The sequence below is a fragment of the Esox lucius genome, chromosome 11 (assembly GCF_011004845.1).
Source record: "Esox lucius isolate fEsoLuc1 chromosome 11, fEsoLuc1.pri, whole genome shotgun sequence".
NCBI classification, from domain to species: Eukaryota; Metazoa; Chordata; class Actinopteri; order Esociformes; family Esocidae; genus Esox; species Esox lucius.
Window position 1 is genome coordinate 1,516,067 of NC_047579.1, and position 25,533 is coordinate 1,541,599.

The 25,533-nt window shown below is 41.3% G+C and overlaps 1 protein-coding gene and 1 long non-coding RNA gene across 4 annotated transcripts in view; both read left to right on the forward strand.

Moving 5' to 3' along the window:
* LOC105007761 (NACHT, LRR and PYD domains-containing protein 12-like) overlaps window positions 1-25,533 on the forward strand; it is a 52,069-nt gene that overhangs the window by 12,924 nt on the left and 13,612 nt on the right. For 2 of the 3 annotated variants that reach the window (XM_013132807.4, XM_013132808.3), the window contains exons 4-9: window positions 2,327-2,373; window positions 15,915-17,718; window positions 17,795-17,968; window positions 19,211-19,378; window positions 19,456-19,629; window positions 19,927-20,076. In XM_013132807.4, coding sequence (XP_012988261.1) covers window positions 2,327-2,373; window positions 15,915-17,718; window positions 17,795-17,968; window positions 19,211-19,378; window positions 19,456-19,629; window positions 19,927-20,076 — 2,517 coding nt within the window. Of the gene's footprint in view, window positions 1-2,326; window positions 2,374-15,914; window positions 17,719-17,794; window positions 17,969-19,210; window positions 19,379-19,455; window positions 19,630-19,926; window positions 20,077-25,533 lie in introns of those variants that run through there. The other variant, XR_002196559.2, reaches the window with a different exon arrangement.
* On the forward strand, window positions 22,125-22,662 carry LOC105007762. The gene is made up of 3 exons (XR_827578.4): window positions 22,125-22,253; window positions 22,341-22,414; window positions 22,512-22,662. It is a non-coding gene; the product is annotated as an uncharacterized LOC105007762 (long non-coding RNA).

Genomic DNA, 25,533 nt, shown 5'->3' on the forward strand with positions numbered 1-25,533 from the left:
AGAGCTTGGCCACGTTATGACTCCAACGATGCAGTGTCCCGAGCGGGCCTCCAAGGAGACCCACCTATCGGTCCAACTGAACTCCGAGGGGTGGGGTGACGGGCGATCAGAGGAGAACGAGCCATCTAACCTGAGCAAAAAAAAACTACAACACAGATCAATATACTCCACACTGTCTACACACCGTAGCCTACGCTTTCCAAACAACTTTTCATACGTTACCACGGCCATCTACCTCCAATCAGCCCGACAGGCCGCGCATCCATCACCGAATGAAAACGCCAGTCGCCGGAAAACCTAATAACACTCAAAGAAACATTGTTCACATGTCCAAACACCATATACGTCAGTGATAATTTTTGCCGGTCCAGCGTAAACACGAGAGACCGGCAAAGATTTACTGTCGCACGTCCCCATGTTTCAGATTTACCCAGTAAATCTAATTTATACTCAACCAACCAGAAAGCGAAGTCAAGCTCGTCAGCCCACAAATGAGATTTTAAAAGGTCCAACCTTTTACTGCAGATTTTAAACTATAAAGTCCAACTTTAAGTTTTTAGACCGTATTGCGTTCTTGCCTCCAAATTCAATTTCCGCAGGAAACCTGTACTGATCAAGCACGAGTCACAGCTCCCGTCAGGCACTCTTTCTCAGCCCGTCAAAGGATAAGCCTTTTCTGGACGATACTAGAATTCCAGAGCTTTCTCTGGCCGTGCACGGTTAACCTGTTAGGAAAGGGACTCAAACCGATCAGGATTAGGATCCCGGACGAGCCCCCAAATTGTGATGGCAATTTCTAAAATTCCAAAGTTCTATGAAAATGGTAGGTAAGACAGGAGAAATCAATTGCGCAATAAACGGTTTTAATCTTGCTTGCAAGGAGAAAGTATACAGGTTACAAAGTAACGGTGGATAGTTTCTAAATAAAAACATCATTTCGACAGTATTTATTACATAGGAAGAAGGGGTGTGGTAAGATGCTGCCATCTGTTTCATGTCAATCAAACACCTTTCCCTTTGTTCTATCACACACGTCAAATGCTATCTTCCCCCACCTTATCCTTCCTGCAATAAATACCTTCTTCAACTTAAAGAGTTCTTACAGTATCTGGACAGACAATAGATGCCCCCAATGCAAATACCAGGTCCCACACATTCCTGTACCTATCTTAACAGTGGGACTCACTCCTTTATACAATCAGAATACATTGTATAAGAAATTTCCACAACACCGGTCACCCTAAACTAGCATGACATGCATTCTTGACCATCATCTCTACATTTAGAACAAGAAACCAGGCTAGCTTAGGTCAGGAGGCCTGTGATTCGAAGGAATTAATGTTATTGCCCTGGCCTGATTCGATCTGTGGTGTCCTATGCGACAAACTGTCTTTAACCACTACGCTATTTAAACACTGGGTGTTGTTGCATGTTATACATGTTTAGAGATGTTATTTCTGTTTACTTCCTGCATTGTTAAACCAATTAGTTGAAACTCCACGTTTCTTTAAACTAGTTCCCTATATTACCTATAATAGCCAAACCAATAACAGGTTTAACAGGATTGCAACACTACATTCAACGCGTTGAATTAGAAAGAAATTACTGAAGATGGCTAGCTATTAGCTATACAGGACATATAATTAAAACTACTCCAATCTCTCCATGGCTGGTTCGTTTCTTGTGACAGTTTAATAGTCAACCACTATGCTATGTGATAAATCAAAATGTTCCTTGTCAGTCAGGCACTCACTCATTCAGTAGGAGACATTCGCTCTTCTTGGCCAGCTCCGCTTACACGGACCAGTAAAAACTAAGCCCTAGATATCTGGCAGATTTCGAAATGCCCTTCAGCGTTGTATCCAGTTGGCTAAGTAGCCAAGTGTTTTAAGAAGGCACTTCCAGAGAGAGGCGTCTGTTCCAGAAAATGAGCAGGATATTAAAGTAGTTGAAATTATATATTCTTTATAAATGTTTTATGTTTCGGTAGTTACTAGTTTTCTCAATTTCCAATATCTTTGCCAGTCTATTGTATTGTCAAACTTATATTCCATTCCTTTACTCAATACTTTCACCTCAGCTGTATTGTTTTTAAAATCCTCATATATTTGGCGGTTTCTTCATACATGTTTTTCAGAAACAAGGAACAAACGATTTTATAAATGCTTCACTATAGCCTCAGGTTGTTCCTGCAAACATCAGTTTCTACATCTTTCCTTTTACCATACAAATCCTAAAAATACTATGTAGTTGTGTGTGCGACTGAGCAAATGAGTAATATGTATCTGTTACCTGCAATCTGTCTGTTTCTTTGCTTTTTCTACAGTATGGACAATGGTGGGGAGTTCACAATGAAATCAATGCCTACAAAATGTGAGTATTTATGTATTTATTTTTGGAAACATTTTAAGTTTTGTTCCCCTCATAACCACCCCACAGTTAGAATGGTTTGAACTACATACTGTAGTTTCCCTTTCTAATTGCCCAACAGTTACAGTTATTTCAAACATTGTTCCCCTCCCTAACCGCACAACAGTTACAATGATTTGAGACATTGGGGTGGTTTGGGAGGGGAACACTATCTCAAATAATTCAGTTAGTGCGGGGAAAATTTTTTCCAAAACTTTGGGGTGGTTAGGGAGGGAAACAAAATTTGAATGATTTTAGAGACATTGTTCCCCTCCCTAACCACCCCACAGTTAGCATGATTATGGATGACAGTTAGAATGAGTTTAGAAACATTGGTCCCTTCTCCCAGACAGAGACACACACAGACGCACACACACACACCTAAAATAAAAAATATTTTAATCAAATGACTTTTTAAAATATTGGATCATGCTAATCAACTTTAACTTTCAAGATTTTTAACTTTCAAGATTTTCAGTCCCTTCGGAAATCTTCATAGTCTTCACTTTCGTTGAATTTTTTATTGTGTTATGGATGTATATTTTAATTGATTACATGTTTTTTCCTTTAACCTACGCATAATACTCCATAATACTCCTACGCATAAACAGGTTTTTTATATTCTGTGCAAATTATTAAAAAGAAAAAACTGAAATCTCATGTACATAAACATTCAGGCCCTTTGGCATGACACTACAAATTGAGCTATGATGCACCCTGTGTCCTTTGATCATCCATGTAGAATCCCAGGGTAGAGTCTGCTTGTAGCTGTAGGACAGTCTGTGTGTGTGTGTGTGTGTGTGTGAGATCCATCTCATCTCAGCCCACCTCACAGTTGTCCTTTAAGCCAAACTCAGTCTCTCTGGGCACCAACCAGTCCTCTTTCACTGAATCACTTTCAAGTGTCCTGTACCTGTCATTGAATTCTCCTTGAGAAAATGTGTTGCAACTGCACAGTACATCATCACATATGTCCATTACGTTAGCTTGTTGCATCTCGCTGATACATTAGAACCACACACTATCAAACACTCAAACCTTATATTTCCAATATCTCTCTACTTCTTCTCTCCAAATAGAGTAGAACAGTTGAAATCAATAACAGTATCGTTAAAACATTAACATCTCTGGTGCTTTTGTTCTGCTAGTGTAGCAAAATAACAATTCCACTCTTTTCTATAGTTGGTGTAACAACCAACACAAAGAACAGAAGAACACAATTTCACATATCTCATTACTGTTCCAAAAACTCATCAGTTAAGATAGTTTACTTACATTGAAGTACCATTCTCTAATAGTAGTTCATGAACAATTCTCAGTTCACCTATATGATTTACATCTGATTGTGTTGTATCGGAACTACAATCAAATTCACCCATTGTTTCAGATAAAGGATCAAATACCTTATTTCAAATCAAACATTTCACACCATCTTGAAGGTCAGCTAACATAACTGTTATTTAGCCTAATTTCTCTACAAGATGAAACTTGTGTGAATTCTCCAAGTCTCTTCTTATTATCCTAGCACATCAAAGACACTCTGAAATCCTGTCATAAATCATGACCCCCCCTTTTTACTCCTTTATCACCACAGGGCTCTCCCTGGAGTGGGGGGTGGTCTACTGACCTAAGAACAAACCCTGGTCTTATCAATAAGGGACACTGGTGTTATCTTGAGAAACAACCCAGGCATTGACAATAGTAAAACAACCTTTTTTCTCTTCATTCACCTCAAAGAAACCTCTGTTAACCATTAACTTTCCAATGATTGCCTACTAGGACAGAACTTAAATTAGAATTAGAATACCCAATTTTGATAATGTCTGTTTCTCTTCTAAAGAGTCCAAACAAGTTAAAATCCATCTCAAACTGTTTTTTTTCCTGTCAGTGAGCGGAGTGCTACAGGGTGTCTGTACATCTCTTTATGCAATTTAGACCATGTAAGACTTCTCAACTTGGTTTTCCAGAAATATAACTTGATGCAGAATTATTTTCTCAATATCAATTAAAACATGGCAAAATTTAGTAAACATTAAGAAATAACAACATGTGCTCCCTGCACGTTTTTACCCACTTATTCCATAATGCATAAGATTACTTCTAATCAAATACCTGAACAGTAACACACTAATCAAATTAGTTATTGCTTAGCTAAACCATTTCAAAATGCTAAGATGTATTCTACTCAACCATAACCATGTTAGATTTCGCATAAAACATACTTTTCAAAAACCCAATTTGACAAACTAGATTATTCACGTAACTTCTTTAAGTACCTATTTAATTTGCTTTGAACTCTAAGTTCAACTCTTTTTCATTTGAACTCTAAGTTTAACTTTTCCACTATAGATAATAATTTCATACAATCCCCCCCTGCTTTCACGACAGAGACAACGAAAATGACTCAAAGTGAAAACAGAACCATTACAGAACCGAAATTAAAAAGAAAATCGATAGTTGGGAGGAATCTAACATACATCCAGTAAACGTCGCAAACTGAATATCCAACCAAAACAACCGAAAATAAGAAAAACATCCTCAACGGAAATAAAAACTGTACCACACACACGGTCGCTCGTGTGAAGGAAGCATATTGAAACATCTCCCAAATTAGCATATCAAAATTAGCATTTCCACAGGCAATGGCCAAACTAAGTTGAGACCAACAAACATCATGACTCAATTTACCTCCTAAAGTCTAGGGAATTTTCTCAATTTTAGATGTAAGTCTATGTCATTCAAAATAGGGGCGGACTGCCAAAATTGCAGCTTCCATGTATAAGTCATGCAAAAACATCAAATTTGTTCTCAGCAATGAACAATGTTGGATGACTTAAGGTCTCCACCCTTACAACAATTTGATTCAAAATCATAAATGTAAACATTAAAGCAACCAAAAGGAAAACTTATGCAGCTTTCACTTAATGTTTTATCATCCCAAAACTGAACATGCTTGTGTTGGTAAAATTACCACGGGTGAGAACAGGCTGAACACTCGAATTCAACCCTTAGTAATATGCTACCTTGATATAATGTTAAGGGTGGCGGAAGCCATCCCAGTGGACTTGCCCACCCTTCCTGAAGCTCTGAGCTCCACACATATATGGTGAGCCATTTAACAAGGCCAAATGTTCGTTTATGGTCCTCAGACTATCCTATCAATTTAGCCTACATCGTTCGTTAACTGAAGATTTTAGATTTAGTGTCCAACCTATCTAATATTTTTGCAGTTTGTAAAAATGTGCTTATCATTATCTATACAAAAACTCAACATTATGGTGGAAATTAAGAAACTCTTAAGAATGGCACTCTTTTGCAGGCTATGACTATATTGGCTGAATCCAGTCTTCATTGGAAACAGCATGTTATCTTAATACTAAAAACTTTCGCTATCGTCTGCATCCCACTCCATACAAGGAGAGAGAAAACACTATTTTAACCCCTCATTACGAAACCACAAGACCATATTTTACCAAATCACAGAATCATCATTATACCAATTTCTAAGCTATCCCTCTAATTATATTTATGCCATTATTTCCTTAAACTCCTAAGTTAGCAGGCTAACACTCCCACGTGTGCCAGCCATCAGCACAACACCATAAGGCAAATTCAATTTCACAATTTCAGCACAAATAAGGCAAAAGCCAAAAGAGTAGGCCTCGCATAATAACCATATTAACAACGCAATGTAAGCGTTCGCCCAAACGCACACCAAACAAGACGAACCATTGCGATTACAAAACTTCCAAGTTAACACCAACCTCGGTAAACGAGATCCAATATTCTATCAAGGAATATACAATGCAGCCAATCGGATCCCTCGTGCACAGGGAATACCAAAATGGACAAATGCATTTACTAGACCGACCACAACCAGACAATGACAAATGCCCGTGACACGGGCCATAACCACATACAGAACAAACACAAGTGGCGTGTGCATATACAACTTCTGTAGCATAACTACTGATCCAAACCATAAGCTGACCAACAATCGCGGCAATTTACAGGAGCCTTCTACAGGCACTGAAAGTATGAGATCCAATCTCAATTGCATATTTAAGTCCAACCTAAATTGCAGATGTTCAAGCAGTCCAACCGCTTATAATCCAGTACTAATCGCAACGCAATAGGTTAGCAGCATAGGAATGGTTGTCAGGCCTAACTACAGTCGCTATTAACCAAAACACCACACTTCAACATCCAAACATTATATACAGGAGCACGCTATACTCCATCACGCAGTCCAACTGCTGCACGGGATTTGGTGTCAGGACACGGAACAAAAACGACATGTTTTTAACTACAGCCGCCCTGACTGCCATACTCAAAAAAACTTCTAGTCACCATACTTACTCAAATCTATCTATCAATTTCAACAAAACCATCAAATCTGACCAATTTACAAAAACCAACCACATTGTTTACTAAAGCATATGAAAACTGTATTTAAGGAACAATCTCACCGGTTGATGCTCCTCTGGTCCACTGTCTGACCGTCCGCACCCCTCCCTCAGGCGGTTCCTGCGTGTTCCCGTTGAATCACTCGCGGCAAGGCCAAAGAGAAGCCGAAACTGTCTCTATTCTTGCGGGAACAATACGTCTGTAGAGCCGTTGTCTTGATTCGCACAGGCATCTTCCCAAATCCAATGTCCAGTGGTAGCGTCATAACTTTAAACGTAGCGGTTAGCAAAGTTTCTTCCTCAACCCCGGGTCTGTAGTCTTCTTTGGTCTTTGGTCTCGCAAACACTGGAGATTACGGGTGTGTACACCTGGTGTGTACAACTCCCCACTTATGGAACTTTTCTTGACTCAAACAACGAAAAGGACCATAGAGCATAGCCTCCAGCGGGGTTGGCTACGATTGCAGGGAAACGTCGGGACTACGCAAACCTCCAAGGAGGCCTAGCGGGGGGTTGACGGGCGATCAGAGGGGACCGAGCCATCGAACCTGAGCAAAAAAAAAACTACAACACAGATCAATATACTCCACACTGTCTACACACCATAGTCTACGCCTTCCAAACAACTTCACATACGTTACCACGTCCATCTACCTCCAATCAGCCCGACAGGCCGCGCATTCATCACCGAATGAAAACGCCAGTCGCCGGAAAACCTAATAACACTCAAAGAAACATTGTTCACATGTCCAAACACCATAAACGTCAGTGATAATTTTTGCCGGTCCAGCGTAAACACGAGAGACCGGCAAAGATTTACTGTCACACTTACCCATGTTCCAGATTTACCCAGTAAATCTAGTTTATCTCAACCAACCAGAAAGCGAAGTCAAGCTCGTCAGCCCACAAATGAGATTTTATAAAAGGTCCAACCTTTTACTGCAGATTTTAAACTATAAAGTCCAACTTTAAGTTTTTAAACCGCGGTTTAACCGTTAACCGTATTGCGTTCTTGCCTTCAAATTCAATATCCGCAGGAAACCTGTACCGATCAAGCACGAGTCACAGCTCCCGTCAGGCAGTCTTTCTCAGCCCGTCAAAGGATAAGCCTTTTCTGGACGATACTAGAATTCCAGAGCTTTCTCTGGCCGTGCACGGTTAACCTGTTAGGAAAGGAACTCGAACCGATCAGGATTAGGATCCCGGACGTGCCCCCAAAATGTGATGGAAATTTCTAAAATCCAAATAGTTCTATGAAAATGGTAGGTAAGACAGGAGAAATCAATTGCGCAATAAACGGTTTTAATCTTGCTTGCAAGGAGAAAGTATGCAGGTTACAAGGTAACAGTGAATAGTTTCTAAATAAAAACATCATTTCGACATTATTTTTTACATAGGAAAAATGGGTGTGGTAAGATGCTGCCATCTGTCTTATGTCAATCAAACACCTTTCCCTTTGTTCTATCACACAAGTCAAATGCTATCTTCCCCCACCTTATCCTTCCTGCCATAAGGTTTACTGTAGTGTTTACCCAAAGGGGCAAACTGACCTTACTCCCCTTGTTGTATATCTTCTCCTATCCTGTCCTAAAACCCATTGATCTGCATCTGGACAGACAATAGATGCCCCCTATGCAAATACCAGATCCCCCACATTCCTCTACCTATCTAAACAGTTGGACTCAGTCCTTTACTCAGTGAGAATACATTGTATAAAGAAATTTCCACAACAACACCGAGGCGTTCCCAGGCCAGCCGGGAGACATAGTCCCTCCAGCGTGTCCTACGTCTTCCCCGGGGTCTCCTCCCGGTGGGACGGGACCGGAACACCTTCCCAGGAAGGCGTTCCGGAGGCATGCGAAACAGATGCCCAAGCCACCTCAGCTGACCCCTCTCGATGTGGAGGAGCAGCGGCTCTACTCTTAGCTCCTCCCGGGTGACCGAGCATCTCACCCTATCTCTAAGGGATCGCCCAGCCACGCTGCGGAGAAAGCTCATTTCGGCCACCTGAATCCGGGATCTTGTCCTTTCGGTCATGACCCAAAGCTCATGACCATAGGTGAGAGTAGGAACGTAGATTGACCGGTAAATCGAGAGCTTCGCGTTGCGGCTCAGCTCTTTCTTCACCACGACAGACCAATACATCGACCGCATTACTGCAGAAGCTACACCGATCCGTCTGTCAATCTCCCGTTCCATCCTTGCCTCACTCGTGAACAAGACCCCTAGATACTTAAACTCCTCCACTTGAGCCAGGCACTCTCCACCAACCTGAAGTGGGCAAGCCACCCTTTTCCGACTGAGGACCATGGCCTCGGATTTGGAGGTACTGATTCTCATCCCCACCGCTTCACACTTGGCTGCAAACCGACCCAGCGCCTGCTGAAGGTCCTGGTTTGAAGGGGTCAACACGACAACATCATCCGCAAAGAGCAAAGACGAAATCGTGTGGTCCCCAAACCTGACACCCTTCGGCCCCTGGCTGCGCCTAGAAATTCTGTCCATAAAAATTATGAACAGAACCGGCGACAAAGGGCAGCCCTGCCGGAGTCCAACATGCACTGGGAACAAGTCTGACTTACTGCCGGCAATGCGGACCAAGCTCCTGCTTCGGTCGTACAGGGACCTGACAGCCCTTAGCAAAGGACCCAGGACCCCATATTCCCGAAGCACTCTCCACAGGATGCCGCGAGGGACACAGTCGAATGCCTTCTCCAAATCCACAAAACACATGTGGACTGGTTGGGCAAACTCCCATGAACCCTCCAACACCCCGTAGAGGGTATAGAGCTGGTCCAGTGTTCCACGGCCCGGACGAAAACCACACTGTTCCTCCTGAATCCAAGGTTCTACTATCGGCAGTATTCTCCTCTCCAGAACCCTGGCATAGACTTTCCCGGGGAGGCTGAGAAGTGTGATCCCCCTATAGTTGGAACACACCCTCCGGTCCCCCTTCTTAAAAAGAGGGACCACCACCCCGGTCTGCCATCCCAAAGGCACTGTCCCCGACCGCCACGCGATGTTGCATAGGCGTGTCAACCAAGACTGCCCCACAACATCCAGAGACTTGAGGTACTCAGGGCGGATCTCATCCACCCCTGGTGCCTTGCCACCGAGGAGTTTCTTGACCACCTGTGTGACTTCAGCCAGGGTGATGGACGAGTCCACCTCTGAGCCCTCATCCTCTGCTTCCTCAATGGAAGACGTGACAGCGGGATTGAGGAGATCCTCGAAGTACTCCTTCCACCGCCTGACGACATCCCCAGTTGAGGTCAACAGCTGCCCACCTCTACTGTAAACAGCGTTGGTAGGGCACTGTTTCCCTCTCCTGAGGCGCCGGACGGTTTGCCAGAATCTCTTCGAGGCCAGCTGATAGTCCTTCTCCTTGGCCTCACCGAACTCCTCCCAGGCCCGAGTTTTTGCCTCCACAACCACCCGGGCTGCAGTCCGCTTGGCCTGTCGGTACCCGTCAGCTGCCTCAGGAGTCCCACAAGCCAACCAGGCCTGGTAGGACTCCTTCTTCAGCTTGATGGCATCCCTTACTTCCGGTGTCCACCACCAGGTTCGGGGATGGCTGCCTCGACAGGCACCAGAGACCTTACGGCCACAGCTCCGAGCGGCTGCTTCGACAATGGCGGTGGAGAACATGGTCCACTCGGACTCAATATCTCCAACCTCCCTCTGGATCCAGTCGAAGCTCTGCCGGAGGTGGAAGTTAAAGAACTCTCTGACAGGAGACTCGGCCAGACGTTCCCAGCAGACCCTTACAGTACGTTTGGGCCTGCCGAGTCTGTCCAGTTTCTTCCCCCGCCATCGGATCCAACTCACCTGGAGACTGGATTTCTCACCTTAATTGGCCGATCATTCCACTTGACAGTTGTCCAGAAGACACTCATCGACAACCTCCACGAGGAAGGTAAGCCACAGAAGGTAATTGCTGAAAGGGCTGGCTGTTCACAGAGTGCTGTATCAAAGCATATACATGGTGGTAGGAAAAGGTGCACAAGAAACAGATGGCCGCAGACTTGAGCAGATTGTCATCTCCACTTCGTGGAGCTTCACAAGTAGTGGACTGAGGCTGGAATCAGTGAATCAAGAAGCCCAGACATGTCCAGGAAATGGACTACAAGTGTTGCATTCCTAGTGTCCCACTCCTGAACCAGAGACAACGTCAGAATCTGGGCGAAGGAGAAAAGTTACTGGATCCTTGCTCAGTGATCCAAAGTCCTCTCTTCAGATGAAAGTGAATTATGCATTTCATTTGGAAATCAAGGTCCCATAGTCTTGAAAAAGAGCAGAGAGGCACAGAATCTTAGTTGCTTGAAGTCCAGGGGGAAGTTTCATCAGTCAGTGAGGATTTGGGGTGCCATGTAATCTGCTGTTGTTGGTCCACTGTGTTTTAATAAGTCCAGAGTCAATGCAGTCATCTACCAGGAGATGTTAGACCACTTTCATCTGCTGACAAACTTTATGGAGATGCAGATTTCCTTTTCCATCAGGACTTGGCACCTGCCCACAGTGCCAAAATGACTGGTAACTGGTTTACTGCCCATGGTATTACTGTGCTTGATTGGCCAGCCCACTCGCCTGACTTGAACCCCATAGAGAATCTATGGGGTATAATCAAGAGGAAAATGAGATACATCAGAACCAACAACACAGACGAGCTGAAGGTCACTATCAAAGCAACCTGGGCTTCCATTACATTTCAGCAGTACCACAGGCTGATTGCCTCCATGCCACTCCGCATGCATGCAGTAATTTGTGCAAAAGGAGTCCCAGCCAATTATTGAGTGCGTACATTAACATACTAAGGGTGAGTTGCACCAACATAGATTCACATTTAATGCAGCTGTCCCTCCAATACTTCAGCCCCTGGTGGCCCAGCAGTTTTATGCAACTGAATGCTTCCAAATGGTGGAATGGAACCCTTTTGGGATTCCACAAGTCAACTGTCAGCAGGATTGTGGCCAGAATGTCAGGTGCTATTGCCGGTCTAAAGAGTAATTACATCAAATTTCATCCAACAGCAGAAACAGCAGCTGGATTTCATAGAAAAGCTTGATTCCCAGGTGTTCTAGGGATAATCTACTGTTCTCATATTCCAATTTCCAACTCTGGTGGTGAGGATAGAGATCTTCCATAATGGTAAAGGCTACTGCTCCATCAATGTGCAGGCTGTCTGTGATGAAAATGGCCATCTTAGTAACGTTGTAGCTAGATGGCCAGGATCCACCCATGACAGCAGAATAAGGAATAACAGTCATCTGTGTGCAGTGCTATGACGGCCACCTACTAGGGGACAATGAGTATGCCTGTCACAGATACCTTATGAATACCCTTTTAAACCCCCAGACACCTGAAGAGAGAGCATACAACTCCTCTCACATCCTGACAAGAGGTCTTGTAGAAAGAGTTTTTGGAGTGTGGAAAAATTGTTATTGTATAGTACCTACAGTGAAGCTAGCTTATACAGCAGGGAAAACAAGTATTTGATACACTGCCGATTTAGCAGGTTTTCCTACTTACAAAACATGTAGAGGTCTGTAATTTTTATCATAGGTACACTTCAACTGTGAGAGATGGAATCTAAAACAAAAATCCAGAAAATCTCATTGTATGATTTTTAAATAATTCTATTGCATTTTATTGCATGACATAAGTATTTGATCACCTACCAACCAGTAAGAATTCTGGCTCTCACAGACCTGTTCTCCACTCATTACCTGTATTAACTGCACCTGTTTGAACTCGTTAATTGTATAAAAGACACCTGTCCACACACTCAATCAAACTGACTCCAACCCCTCCAGAATGGCCAAGACCAGAGAGCTGTGTAAGGATATCAGGGATAAAATTGTACAGGACAATAGGCAAGCAGCTTGGTGAGAAGGCAACAACTGTTGCAAGATCTCACCTCGTGGGGCATCAGTGATCATGAGGAAGGTGAGGGATCAGCACAGAACTACATGGCAAGACCTGGACAATGACCTGAAGAGAGCTGGGACCACAGTCTCAAAGAAAACCATTAGTAACACACTACGCCGTCATGGATTAAAATCCTGCAGCACACGCAAGGTCCCCCTGCTCAAGCCAGCACATGTCCAGGCCTGTCTGAAGTTAGCCAATGACCATCTGGATGATCCAGAGGAGGAATGGGAGAAGGTCATGTGGTCTGATGAGACAAAAATAGAGCTCTACCGTGTGAAGAAGAAGGAAGAAGAAGGAGGAGTACAACCCCAAGAACACCATCCCAACCGTGAAGCATGGAGGTGGAAACATCATTATTTGGGGATGCTTTTCTGCAAAATGGACAGGACAACTGCATCGTATTGAGGAGAGGATGGATGGGGCCATGTATCGCGAGATCTTGGTGAGGTGACTGATAGCTCCGTCATCTCCCGCTCTTCCTGGATTCCCGTCACACATGAACTCACCCAAGACTCCTTCAAAGGTCCCAATCAAGTCATTAGTATGTGTTTAAATGTTTCTCCTCTGCTCCCCTCACATGTCTACGTTTGTTTTGGTACGTGGTTAGTGTTCTGTTTTGATTTATACATTTGGTTTTGTTCAGTGTTTCGGTGTTCATTTATATAAAAAATACGACATCGACTGCCACTCTGCCTGCACCTGGTACCTTTCCTCACCACCACTACACAACTTGTGACAAACAACCTCCTTCCCTCAGTAAGTGCATTGAAGATGGGTTGTGGCTGGGTCTTCCAGCATGACAACAACCCGGGAACACACAGCCAGGCAACTAAGGAGTGGCTCTGTAAGAAGCATCTCTAGGTCCTGGAGTGGCCTAGCCAGTCTCCAGACCTGAACCCAACAGAAAATCTTTGGAGGGAGCTGAAAGTCTGTATTGCCCAGCGACAGCCCCGAAACCTGAAGGATCTAGATCTAGACTTCTACATGCTTAGTAAGTGGGAAAACCTACAAAATCGGCTGTGGATCAAATACTTGTTCTCCCCACTGTAACATTTAGAAAATGTATCTCCTTACACAATACTGGTTGGTCTAATTGTCCATCGTCATCGTAGGGGTTAGGTAGAGTGGCAGTCTGCTGGGGAATCAATTCCGATATCTTCTGGAAGAGAGGATACATTTCTTTGGACGGGGGCCTCACTTCGCTCTGAAATAGCCGTCTTCTTATTTCAAGTTTTTCCAGCAGTACTTAATTTGGTTGGTGTCCCTTTTTGCTTTAATCCCCGTTGATCCATTTAATTGCTCGCATAAAATTGCCAAGCTCTTCTCTTTGTTTTTGATATTCATGTTCGTCTTTTTCATCCTCCAGTACTGAATTCCTCCAACAGTTCAGATAATAGATTTATTTCATAAGAGGAGACATTTTAACTTCTTTGACGAGCCATGATATGTTTAGCGAATAATAGCTCATGTTATTTTAAGAACATGTTGTGTGGTCTACATTAGAAATAACAGATTTACATTTTATAAACTACCCACAAGCCACAACAAATGTCATGTTCAAGTTAACTGCAACAATGCTAGTTTGCTACTTTTCTTTCATGGTACAGTAAATTTGTGGCCTTATAATGCATCCGGTAGGCTACTGTATTTGTTACTAATCATAGTTTAATACCGTTAATCATGGATTTACTGGTCCAGGTTTAAAACTAAATGGTGCAACACAGCTCTGATTAATTTTTAACTTAGATTTACGAAATGTAGATTAGCTGTTTTCCTAGATTCATTTAAAACATGTTGGTGCAACCCACCCTAAGGAAACATTTTTTTTCAGTTAATTAGCTGATTATAGCTTTTCTTAGTTCGACATTTCGACATTAATTATACATTTTTATCCTAATATTGTGAGATACTGGATATTTGATTTCCATGAGCTGTAAACCATAAAAAAAGTATTGAAATGTTTCACTTTGTGTGTAATGAATCTAGAATATATGAAGGTGAATAAATTTCAGAAAAACATTTCCACAATATTAAATTTTTTTTGAGATGCACCTGTAAATTGACCCGCTTTGTGCAGGAAACCTACCCATCTGGCAACACTGCCAATATGAAAAAAGTGTCCTCCTATGGTTACATTTGCTGCAGTATATCACTGGTAGGCGTATGAAGGTTACATTTTATGTTTTATGATGAAAATTATGTTCATCAAAAGAGAGGTCAGGGTTGAGGGTAATGCCAAGGTTTTGTGGAATAACACCATATAACCTGTGATGGCAATTCCATCGATCGACACTCTTAAAGGAGTAAGAACAAAATTCTCTTGGCACAATTTAACAGTTTTATTAATTATTTGCAAATAAGAGAGACGCGTCAAACATAATCGTCCGAGGAGTAACTACTTAATACATGAACAGTCCGTATTTATTACATTTAAAAGGGGTTTGGTAAGTTGTTGCCCATCTGTCACGTGTCACATAGGTTATTACTCAAAGGGCGGACTGTCCCCCCATCTTATCCTTCCTGCCATAATGTTTACTGTTGTGTTTACCTAAAGGGGCCAACTGACCTTACTTCCCCCCAAGGACCACATTCCTAAGGAACAGAGAGGACTGACACCCTTCTTTGTCTAGGCAGGAGGACCTGGCCCAAATACCTAATAATCCTCTGATATCATACAGACATGTTTGTCACAATCAAAGTAAAGATTTACATACCAGCCAATGGAAAGACAGACATTTCTCAAATGTACCTTAGTTAACAAACCCTTGAAGTTCACTATGAGCTCTGCCAACAAAACTTTCTGTTCCTTTAGTCCTAAAATGAGCATTTCTGTTTCTAAGTTTCATAGATAAATTTGCATTTCTGAGTTTAAAAGCAAAAAGTTCTCCATCATCCACTTCCTAATATCTCTAACGCATGCTTCCAAAGTAGCTAATTTTGCGGCTTTTCCATGTTTCATCGAAATATACAACTGTGTTTCATCAGCATAACAATGAAAATTGACATTGCGGTTCCGGATGACATCACCCAGAGGCAGCATATATTGTGAAAACAATATAATAATAATACATTATTTCTGTAACACAACTAAATGTTAAGAAAGTAAAGGGGTCTGAATGCTTTATAGGCACTGTATGCTACTATATCAATGTCATTATTTTCCTACAGGTCAAACTATTTTGAGAGTCCATCAAGAAATGAAGACTGAACTGAAACAGAAGTTTCAACTAATGTGTGAAGGAATTGGACACCACGGAAACTTTCAAACTTTGTTTAAGGGCATCTACACAGAGCTGTATATCACAGAGGGTGGAAGTGGATGGGTCAATAATGAACATGAGTTGAGACAGACTGAATTCAAGAGACAAACCACACAAGAGACATCAATCAAATGCAATAATATCTTCAAGCCTTTACCTGGACAAAACAAACCAATCAGAACTGTGCTGACAAAAGGAATCGCTGGCATTGGAAAAACAGTCTCTGTGCAGAAGGTCATCCTTGACTGGGCAGAGGGAACAGCCAACCAGGACGTTAATTTAATGTTCCTTCTTCCTTTCCGTGATCTGAACTTGAAAAAGGACCAATATAGTCTGATGCAACTTCTTACCTATTACTACCCAGGGTTGAAAGAGATTGACAGCTTTGAAGATGGTGAAACCAAAACCGTTTTCATTTTTGATGGTCTGGATGAGTGTCGACTTCCACTAGACTTTAAAAACAATAAGAAGTGTTATGATGTCACACAATCAACCTCAGTGGATGTGCTTCTGACAAACCTCATTAAGGGGAATCTGCTTCCCTCTGCTCTCGTCTGGATAACCACACGACCTGCAGCAGCCAATCAAGTCCCTCCTGAGTGTGTTGACCGGCTGACAGAGATACAAGGGTTCAATGAGCGACAGAAGGAGGAATACTTCAGGAAGAAAGTCATAGATGATATTCTTGCCAATGAAATCATTAAACACATAAAATCATCCAGAAGCCTCCACATTATGTGTCACATACCAGTTTTCTGTTGGATATCTGCCATTGTCCTTGAGGAAATGCTGAAAGAAGCAGAAAATAATGAAATCCCGAAAACTCTAACCCAGATGTATGAACACTTCCTGCTCATCCAAACCTGTATGAAGAACAAAGAGTACAACAAACCCACCAAGACAAACCCAAACGAATTGTCACAGTCAGACAAACAGATGATCCTGAAACTGGCAGAGCTTGCATTCCAACAGCTGCTGAAGGGCAACCTGATTTTCTATGAGGAGGACTTGAGAGAGTGTGGTATTAATGTCACAGAAGCATCTGAATACTCAGCAATATGTACAGAGATCTTTAAAGAAGTATCTGGGCTTTACCAGGACAAGGTATTCAGCTTTGTACATCTGAGCATTCAGGAGTTTCTAGCAGCAGTACATGCTCTAGAATCCTTTCTGGGTGAGAAGGAAAATGTTTTCTCCACCACTAGTGATGATGATAACAAAGTTAGGGAGTTATTCAAGTTGTCTGACCTACATGAAAGTGCAGTAAACCAGGCCTTGAAGAGTGAAAATGGACACCTGGACCTGTTCCTTTGCTTCCTTCTTGGCCTCTCACTGGAGTCCAATCAGAATCTCTTACAAACCCTTCTGACACAGACAGGAAGAACAAAACAGAGCAATGAGGAATCAGTCAAAAGAACAATTGAGTATCTTACAGACAAGATCAAGAAGGAATCCTCTCCAGAAAGAATAATCAACTTGTTTCACTGTCTGAATGAACTTAACGCCAACTCTCTAGTTAATAAGATGCAAACCTCCCTGCGATCAGGAACTATTTCAGGAACATGGCTACAACCTCACCAATGTTCAGCCCTGGCCTACCTGTTACTGATATCTGAGGAAGTGTTGGTGGACTTTGACCTAAAGATGTACAACACATCAGAGGAAGGTTATCAGAGGTTGTTGCCGGTAGTGAAAACCTGCAAGAAAGCACTGTAAGTTCTGTTAATTTATATAGTATGATTATTCTGAAGGCTTTGGTATATCTAACAGAATATCTACTCTCTCCAGTCTGTATGGCTGTAACCTCACATATAAATCCTGTGAGACTCTAGCCTCGGCTCTGCAGACAGCAAACAGCCCCCTGAGAGAACTGGATGTCAGCTACAATCACCTGGGAGATAGAGGAGTAGAGGTGCTCTGTGCTGGACTAACCAGTCCACTCTGCAAAATACACACACTTGTGTGAGTCAGTTATCTTGAACATTGGTCGTTATGTGTGTTGTTTGTTCATATATTCTTTGTTTTAATTGCTCAAACAGCACCATGACAGAAATACAAATATAAAAAAATATGTATTCATGAAAAAAGATATGTGTATTATCTGAAATGTACCCCCTTTGGACTTTCCTACACTTGTTGTGTGACAACATGAAATCAAAATAACATATGATTATTATGAATTTAATTTGACACTGATCAAAACAAAAAGTCAATTTTGTTAAAGTGAAAAATTGTTCAAATTAATTACAAACTGAAAACAGAAAATAATTTATTGTTTTAACCCCCTTTGCTAAGACACACCTGAATGAGCAATTAAGTGTCTTTGAGTCATGCAATTTTTTGTATGGAGTACTCCTGTGTGCAGGGTGTTTGGTGAAAGACCAACACCTCACATCATGCTGAGAACACCGTCTGTACTGTAAAGATTGGGGGAGGACACATCATGCTATGGGAGTGCTTCTTTGCATCAACAACTGAAAAGGTAGATGGCAAATGGATGCGTCAAAGTACAAAGAAATCCTGGAAGAAAACCAGCTATAGCTGTATCTAAAGCAGGTAGAGACTTATCCACATAGAGTCATGGTTGTAACTGCTGCCAATGATGCCAACAATTTGTACATTTTATTTTTCACTTTGACATATGGACTTTTTGTGTTAATCATTGGCAAAAACCTTTTTGATAGACAGACACTTTGTTCATTCATACATCACTTAGTTTAGCACATACATCTCACTTTGTCTTGTTTCATGTGAGGATGTATTGCTGCAGTATTTGGTGTTGGTTTGGTGTTGTCTAGTCTATTGTTTGCTGTTTAGTCCTTGTTTAACCTGTGTTTTTGTTTGTTCCTGTGTCCCTAGGAAAACTTTGTCTAAAAACTAGTTAGACCTGAGTGGACCACCCAGTGGACCATTAAATTTAGGGGTGTTTGGACTATATTATTTCATTTTGTGGGTCCAGCGCAGCCCATTTTCCTTAACCCCTTTGCGTGTGTTTATAATAAAAGTTTTAGGTTTGACGGTAGCTTTGGTTGTCTGTGTTGTTTGTTCTCACTGTTCGTTAACTCTACTCTGATTTGCATGAGTTATGTTACGGGTCTCTGTACCATCCACCCTAGACTGCTAGAGCCACAGGGTTTGTAACAAATGCATTTTCCATTTATTGTGTTTGGTATTGTCAAAAAAACTAATGAAATCTCTCTCCAGACTGGCTGGCTGTGATCTCAAATCCTGTGAGATGCTGGCCTCAGCTCTGCAGACATCAAACTGCCCAGTGAGAGATCTTGACCTTAGCTACAATCACCTTGAAGACAGAGGGGTGAAGCTGCTTTGTGCTGGACTAACTAGTTCATTGTGTAACATACAGAAAATTGTGTGAGTGAAATATTTGGGGTTTAAGTTAGTATGTGTCTTTGGACAACCTGTTAACCATGTGCTCTTCTGCCCTCTAGTCTAGGTCATTGTGGACTGACAGAGGGTTGTTGTTCAGATATTGCCTCAGTCCTGCGTTCACCCAACTCACAACTGGAACAACTGGACCTGAAAAACAATGACCTAAAAGACTCCGGAGTTACACTGCTCTCTGCTGGACTGGAGGATCCAAACTGTAAACTACACACACTGGGGTAAGTACAGGTGTTTCAGACAGATTTGTAGGTTGTAGTTTAGCAAAATAAAATTCAGCTTCATGTTTGAAACCCTGAAATATGTACTTTGAAGGTCCTAAAAGGTGACTAAAAAGCACAATCACATGATCTCAACTATAGTTTGCTGTCAACTATTCAAATAGCATTTTTTGTGCACCTGTTGAATTAAAAAATGTCATTGTAATGTGTGTGACAATGCAAATGCTTTGGTAACAGCATGGTTGGTCATTCAGCCCAGTTTACCAACCTAGACACCTGTTGTATGTTTCTCTGCAGGTTGTCTGGTTGTCTGGTCACAGAGGAAGGCTGTGCATCTCTGGCTTCAGCTCTGCAGTCAAACCCTTCCCATCTGAGGGAACTGGACTTGAGATACAATCACCCAGGTCACTCTGAAGTGAAAATGTACCGGAGACCAACAAACATTATGTATGTAGGGGGTTTGGGTCAATATGTTTTATTTCATCACTACTTAGAATTACATTTTAGTTATTTAGCAGGCGGCGTTATTCAAAGCAAATTAGATTTTGAAGTTGTCAATTTCGTTTATGACCTGGTAAAAGGCAGATTGTTTCAAGATGACAGCACAACAGGCTAAGAAGGTAAATCATGCTCAAAATATAGTAACAAAATAAAGGACAAAAAAGAAACTTAAACTTGTGGGTTTTAGGTGTGAACAGGGTAAGATATCAACCAGAGCGTAAGGTACTATTGGAATTGTATTTAACTGAGAAAGAGAAGGGATTTGCCTAAAGCAGACTTATGTTAGTGGTTAATGTAAGGTATATTTTGTCACTTTGGTGATTTATGGGGCTTCCAGATTGATTTGACAGGTGGGCAGGACTTCCGGTTTGGTAGGTGGGACTTCTGATTTGCTAAGTTGGGCTTCCTGTGTGACGTATGGACTTCCTGTATGACGTGTGTTAGGGCGGAACTTCCGGAAAGACGTATGTCCGGTGACTTTGTAATTTATGATTGCATTGTTGTGTTCATGTTTGATGCTTTATAATAATTGATAAACACCCCAAACTAGTGTTATAACAGTAGTGAGATGGTTTTTAACAAATGGGTCTTTGGGTTCCGGAATGTCAAATTCCCAGGCAATTATGTTTGATGTTTAACAAAAGGGTGCCAGGGTTCAGCAATGCTAAATTCCTCAGCATTTTATGGTAAGTGCTACAACAGATGTCCTACAAACAATGGGTGTTAACCTTTCATGTTTTACAATGCATGTGTGCCACAAGCACTGAATTTCATGTGTGAGAGCAAATACTAAATCTTGCTTTTTTGTGTAAGATATAAAGAAGGGGTAAGGACTTACGATTTTGGAGTGTTTCTGCCCATTTTTCTTTTTAACATGAGATGGGCCTTAAGATCAGATCTGCCCATTGTAATGGACTGTAAAATTACCATAAGTACAAACTGTAGTAGGTGCAGGTTTATAAACACTCCATGTTTCACACCACCATAGCACTACTGTAAACACGCATCACATGAGCAATGCTGTTACTCTAAAGGCACAATAAACTCCTGGGATCGACCAGACATTATGACTAGGTTGACTGTATCGTGGTTGGGTTTAAAATATAGTTAAAAATAAAACTTTGGTACATGGGTATGAATGAGCAATGATGATTTGTGAAATTAGAATGGGTATTTAAAATCTGCATTAACCTCTGAGTTCCATTATGTGGCAAAAAGTTACAAACGTACCCAGAAGGTTGAGTTTAAATTTGCATGAACAACGCTGATTCGTTGACAGCATAAGATATGTTATTTCTGGTAAACAAAACGTTTGTAAATCTGTATTATCAAAGTGTACAACGGGGATTAACGCGAGAATATTGTCTACAAATTGCTAGAATTGTTTAACATGCAACGATGCTTACAAACTAGTGTTTGTGAGTGTTAGTGTGTGTGGATGCAGGGCTTCCGGGTAAAATGTGTTGCGTTCTTGTTATGATGTGAAACAAGTCGTGAAATCCGAATTTTTATTGCTGTATTATGTACTTTTGTTAAATGTTGTTTGAAGAGATTAATGGCGATATTAAGACAATAGCCGTCATTTTTTATGTATGCGGATGGGTTTGTCGTTAATAGATATAATTAAATGACGTAATATCACGGCTGAGCCGTAATAACTAATGAGAACAGTGTTTCTACCAGACGGGAAGTATCAATATATTTGGTTGTCAAACATGAACAACTATCTGAACTAACTAGTTAAGCTTTATCCACAATTGTAATCAATGTAACCGGTATAGTTCTAACGTGAAGAACGATGATGTATAACCAATGACAAAGTTAAGTGGCGTAAACTTTTTGGAGGTGCCACAGAAGAAAAATCATCTTTCCAGCACCAAGTAGGGTGTTTACATAGTAAGTACAAGTTATTTTCTTTGAAATAATTGATTTCAATTGTGTTGCAATTATAAACATTTTAACATTTATAAAACATTTTAAGTTTTTAAGAATGTATAAAACGATTACATGAAGGAGCAATCTAAACGATTAGCTTTTATGTCTGTTTTATATCTCTGGTTTAGGTTGAGTGGAATTAAAACCAACCTTGTTTGGAAAACAAATTTTCGGACATTCAAACCTCAGTAAGCAGTATTTTAAAATGATTAATCATGAGCTTTAAATACCTGTATACGCTTGGTCTTCTGTTACCCCTGTTTGTTTTATTTCAGACCAAGTAACCATCCGCGGTGTTGATTGGACTGCACGGTTGTGATTTTACACGTCCTGAACAGATACTTTTTGTGTAAGTCTAATTATTTACAGAAATGTGTAGTCTTGTACTAAAATATTAACAATTACCACAATATGCATACAACTGTACTCTATATATCAACCCATAGACTAAGGACCAGGTGATGATGGCTTCATTTATGGACCCCCCACCTTGTGCCTGCGTAGCGTCAGGGGATTTTTGTTTCATTGTTTCCCCCATTACACAATGCTTGAAATCTCAAGGTAATACATATTTTACAGTCAACTCATCCAAACTGATGTATGTAAATGTGTATGAGAGAGAATATTATTTTAACATGTAAGTGGATTGTTATTGATAGATCAGATTATCAATAAAAAAGAAGGCATTTATATGTGGTGTTGAATAATGATTCTACATGTTTTTCTGTTAGTTTGATGGGTATGTTGAACAGTACACATGCTGAGGCCCTGGTTAGTTGTCGCGAGCTACATGTGGGAGTTAGTTTAGCATTATGATTGTGTGACATTCACAGATGTTGTCGGTTTGAAGAAATTACAGGGTTTAAAATTGTTGTCTTTCATCTAACACGGGATGGTCACTTTACCAAGTTTCAAACAGCGAGGACCCCCATCCCTAGAACCGTCCCCACCCTAGAATGTACTTACACGAAAACCATTTCTATGGTATCATGAATCTGAAGGGTTTTCTGGGTCACCCAAAGAGTCATTGTTCAACAAGCACCAACCCGGTGACAAAGATTCAGTACGGGTTGATACACCAACAATGGCTGGCAAAACTTGAGGCTTTAAAAGAACAACACAATGTAATGTTTTTATATATATGGGAGTTTGAGTGGAATCAGCTTAAAAACACATCCGCAGATTTCCAAGCTTTCTTGAAGACCTTTGATGCTCCAGATGCTCTTTTCGGTGGTTGTACCAACACAATTCATTTGAAGTTTACGGCTCAAAGAGGAGAGACTATTCAGTATAACGATGTCTGTAGTCTTTACCCATTCTGACCTAACCGATTTGGCACCCAAACATAGGCTTTCGAGACCACTAGACAAGTACTTTGGTATTGTTAGGGCTACCGTGTGTCTGCCGAAAGGCCTTTACCACCCTGTTTTACCACACATGGTCTGTGGTAAGCTGTTCTTTCCCTTGTGTAGATTATGTGCAGAGTCTGAAAACCAGGTAACTGATTGTTCATATACAGAAAGAGCTTTAACTGGCATGTGGGTTTCTATTGAGCGGGTTAAGGCTGTTGAGAAAAGTTATATTTGAAGTCTGGGATTTCACCAGTACATCAGAATCTTTTTGAAGATTACATGAGAACATTCCTGAAGCATAAGCAGGAAGCTAGCGGCTTCTCACAATCAGTGGTTGATGATGATGCTAAAGAACAGTATATTTGTGAATGTCATGAAAAGGAGGGTGTGCAGCTTGACAAGGAATATATTGTTGTAAACAGGGCTAGGCGATCTTTGGCTAAATTGGCAATGAATAGTATTTGGGGTAAGATGGGTGAGTGGTCTAACCTCATGAACACAATGTTAATTACAGAGCCGGAGGACTTTAGCCACTACCTTTTTTCCAGTCAAAGTGAACATTTCTCTTTCATCTCAGAAAAGTTGTGATGGTACAGTGGCGTTACACAAAACAGTCACCAATCAAACCACGTAACGGCAACATTTTTATTGCTGTGTTCACAGCATCTTATGCTAGACTCTAGTTGTATTCACTCTTGGAGAAGTTGAATAGATGTGTTGTCTACACAGACAATAATTCAGTGATCTTTGTCACACGCCACTGGGATTGGGTGCCCTCTCTCGGGCCATTCTTGGGTGACTTGACCCATGAGTTACCAGATGGTGACAGCATCGCACAATTTGTTAGTGGTGGGCCAAAGACGTACAGTTACAAAACTGTTAAAAGCTTGAAATGCCACAAAGCAAAAGGCATAATTCTCAACAGCTACAACCGACTTCATTATATCACTCTGCTAAGTAGCTCTTAACTTTAGGCGCAGTAATATACCCTTAACAGAATCGTAGCGCCGAAAAGTAAAGAGACAAAAAGCCAAAATTATATACGTCTAGAAAGAACACTTTAGTCACAAAGAAAATAAAAAACATCAACCAATCTGGAGGTTTTCTACGACCGTTACTGAGCGTTGCAGTTCCGTTCCTAACCAGTCTAATTGAATGTTGTTTACATGGTTAAACAACATGGATCATGCTCACACATTTTTTCTGGTGCCGCAACGTCAGTTAGAAAAACTGTGATAATCCAAAACGACTAACACTGATGTAAGACAATCTGTTAAATTATTTGGACTCATTGACTCACAATATACTGTTGAAGACTCTGCGGTATATACGATCAACTCTGCGGTATTCTAATCTCATCTGTTTGGGTAATGTTTCCAAATAGTAGTCAACCATGACTCCGGTTGGACACTTCGTTAATGGAGTCAAATTGTATAAAAAACAACCATATTTATTGTGTGGGACAGTGGTTGTCTGAACCTCATCTCAAGTCGTACATTCCCTGACTTGATCAGGGATAGGTGCTGACCACATTCCTCATCTGGTGCGCAATTGAATGCATAAAGAGCATTGCCGTGTAAAAAGACAGACTTGTCAATAGCCGAGGCTTTTGATAAAATTCACACACTGCTGACCCCGATGTGTAATCTGGTTGGAATGGTTTGCAAGGAAATTGCTGAACATCTACATACATAACCATTAACTCAATTATAATGTTTGACATTAAATAGATTTTTTTGTGTAACTTCCTATAAAACTGTCATTGTCCACCAATCCAATGACAATACCTTTTGGCAGGGGTCCTAAAAATAGGTTTTCCTGATTGCAAATGTGACCCCTTCGCTGGTAACTTGATCTCAAATTAATGTCTTCATACACACTTTTTCAATTGGGTACTTGGCAGTGGTTGAGAGTAGCGCATGAACGTGTCAGATTTTCACGGCTGGTGATAGTCACTTTCTTGACAGAGTGACGCAGATAATATATGCAAATGATAACGCATATCCCCTGCCCTCGATAAGGCAGAACTCATCTTTACAGCGTACCATCCTAACTTTTGTCAATGCCGTTTAACATAAGTTTCTCTTAAAAGATGTACACGGCCGATAATTTAAAA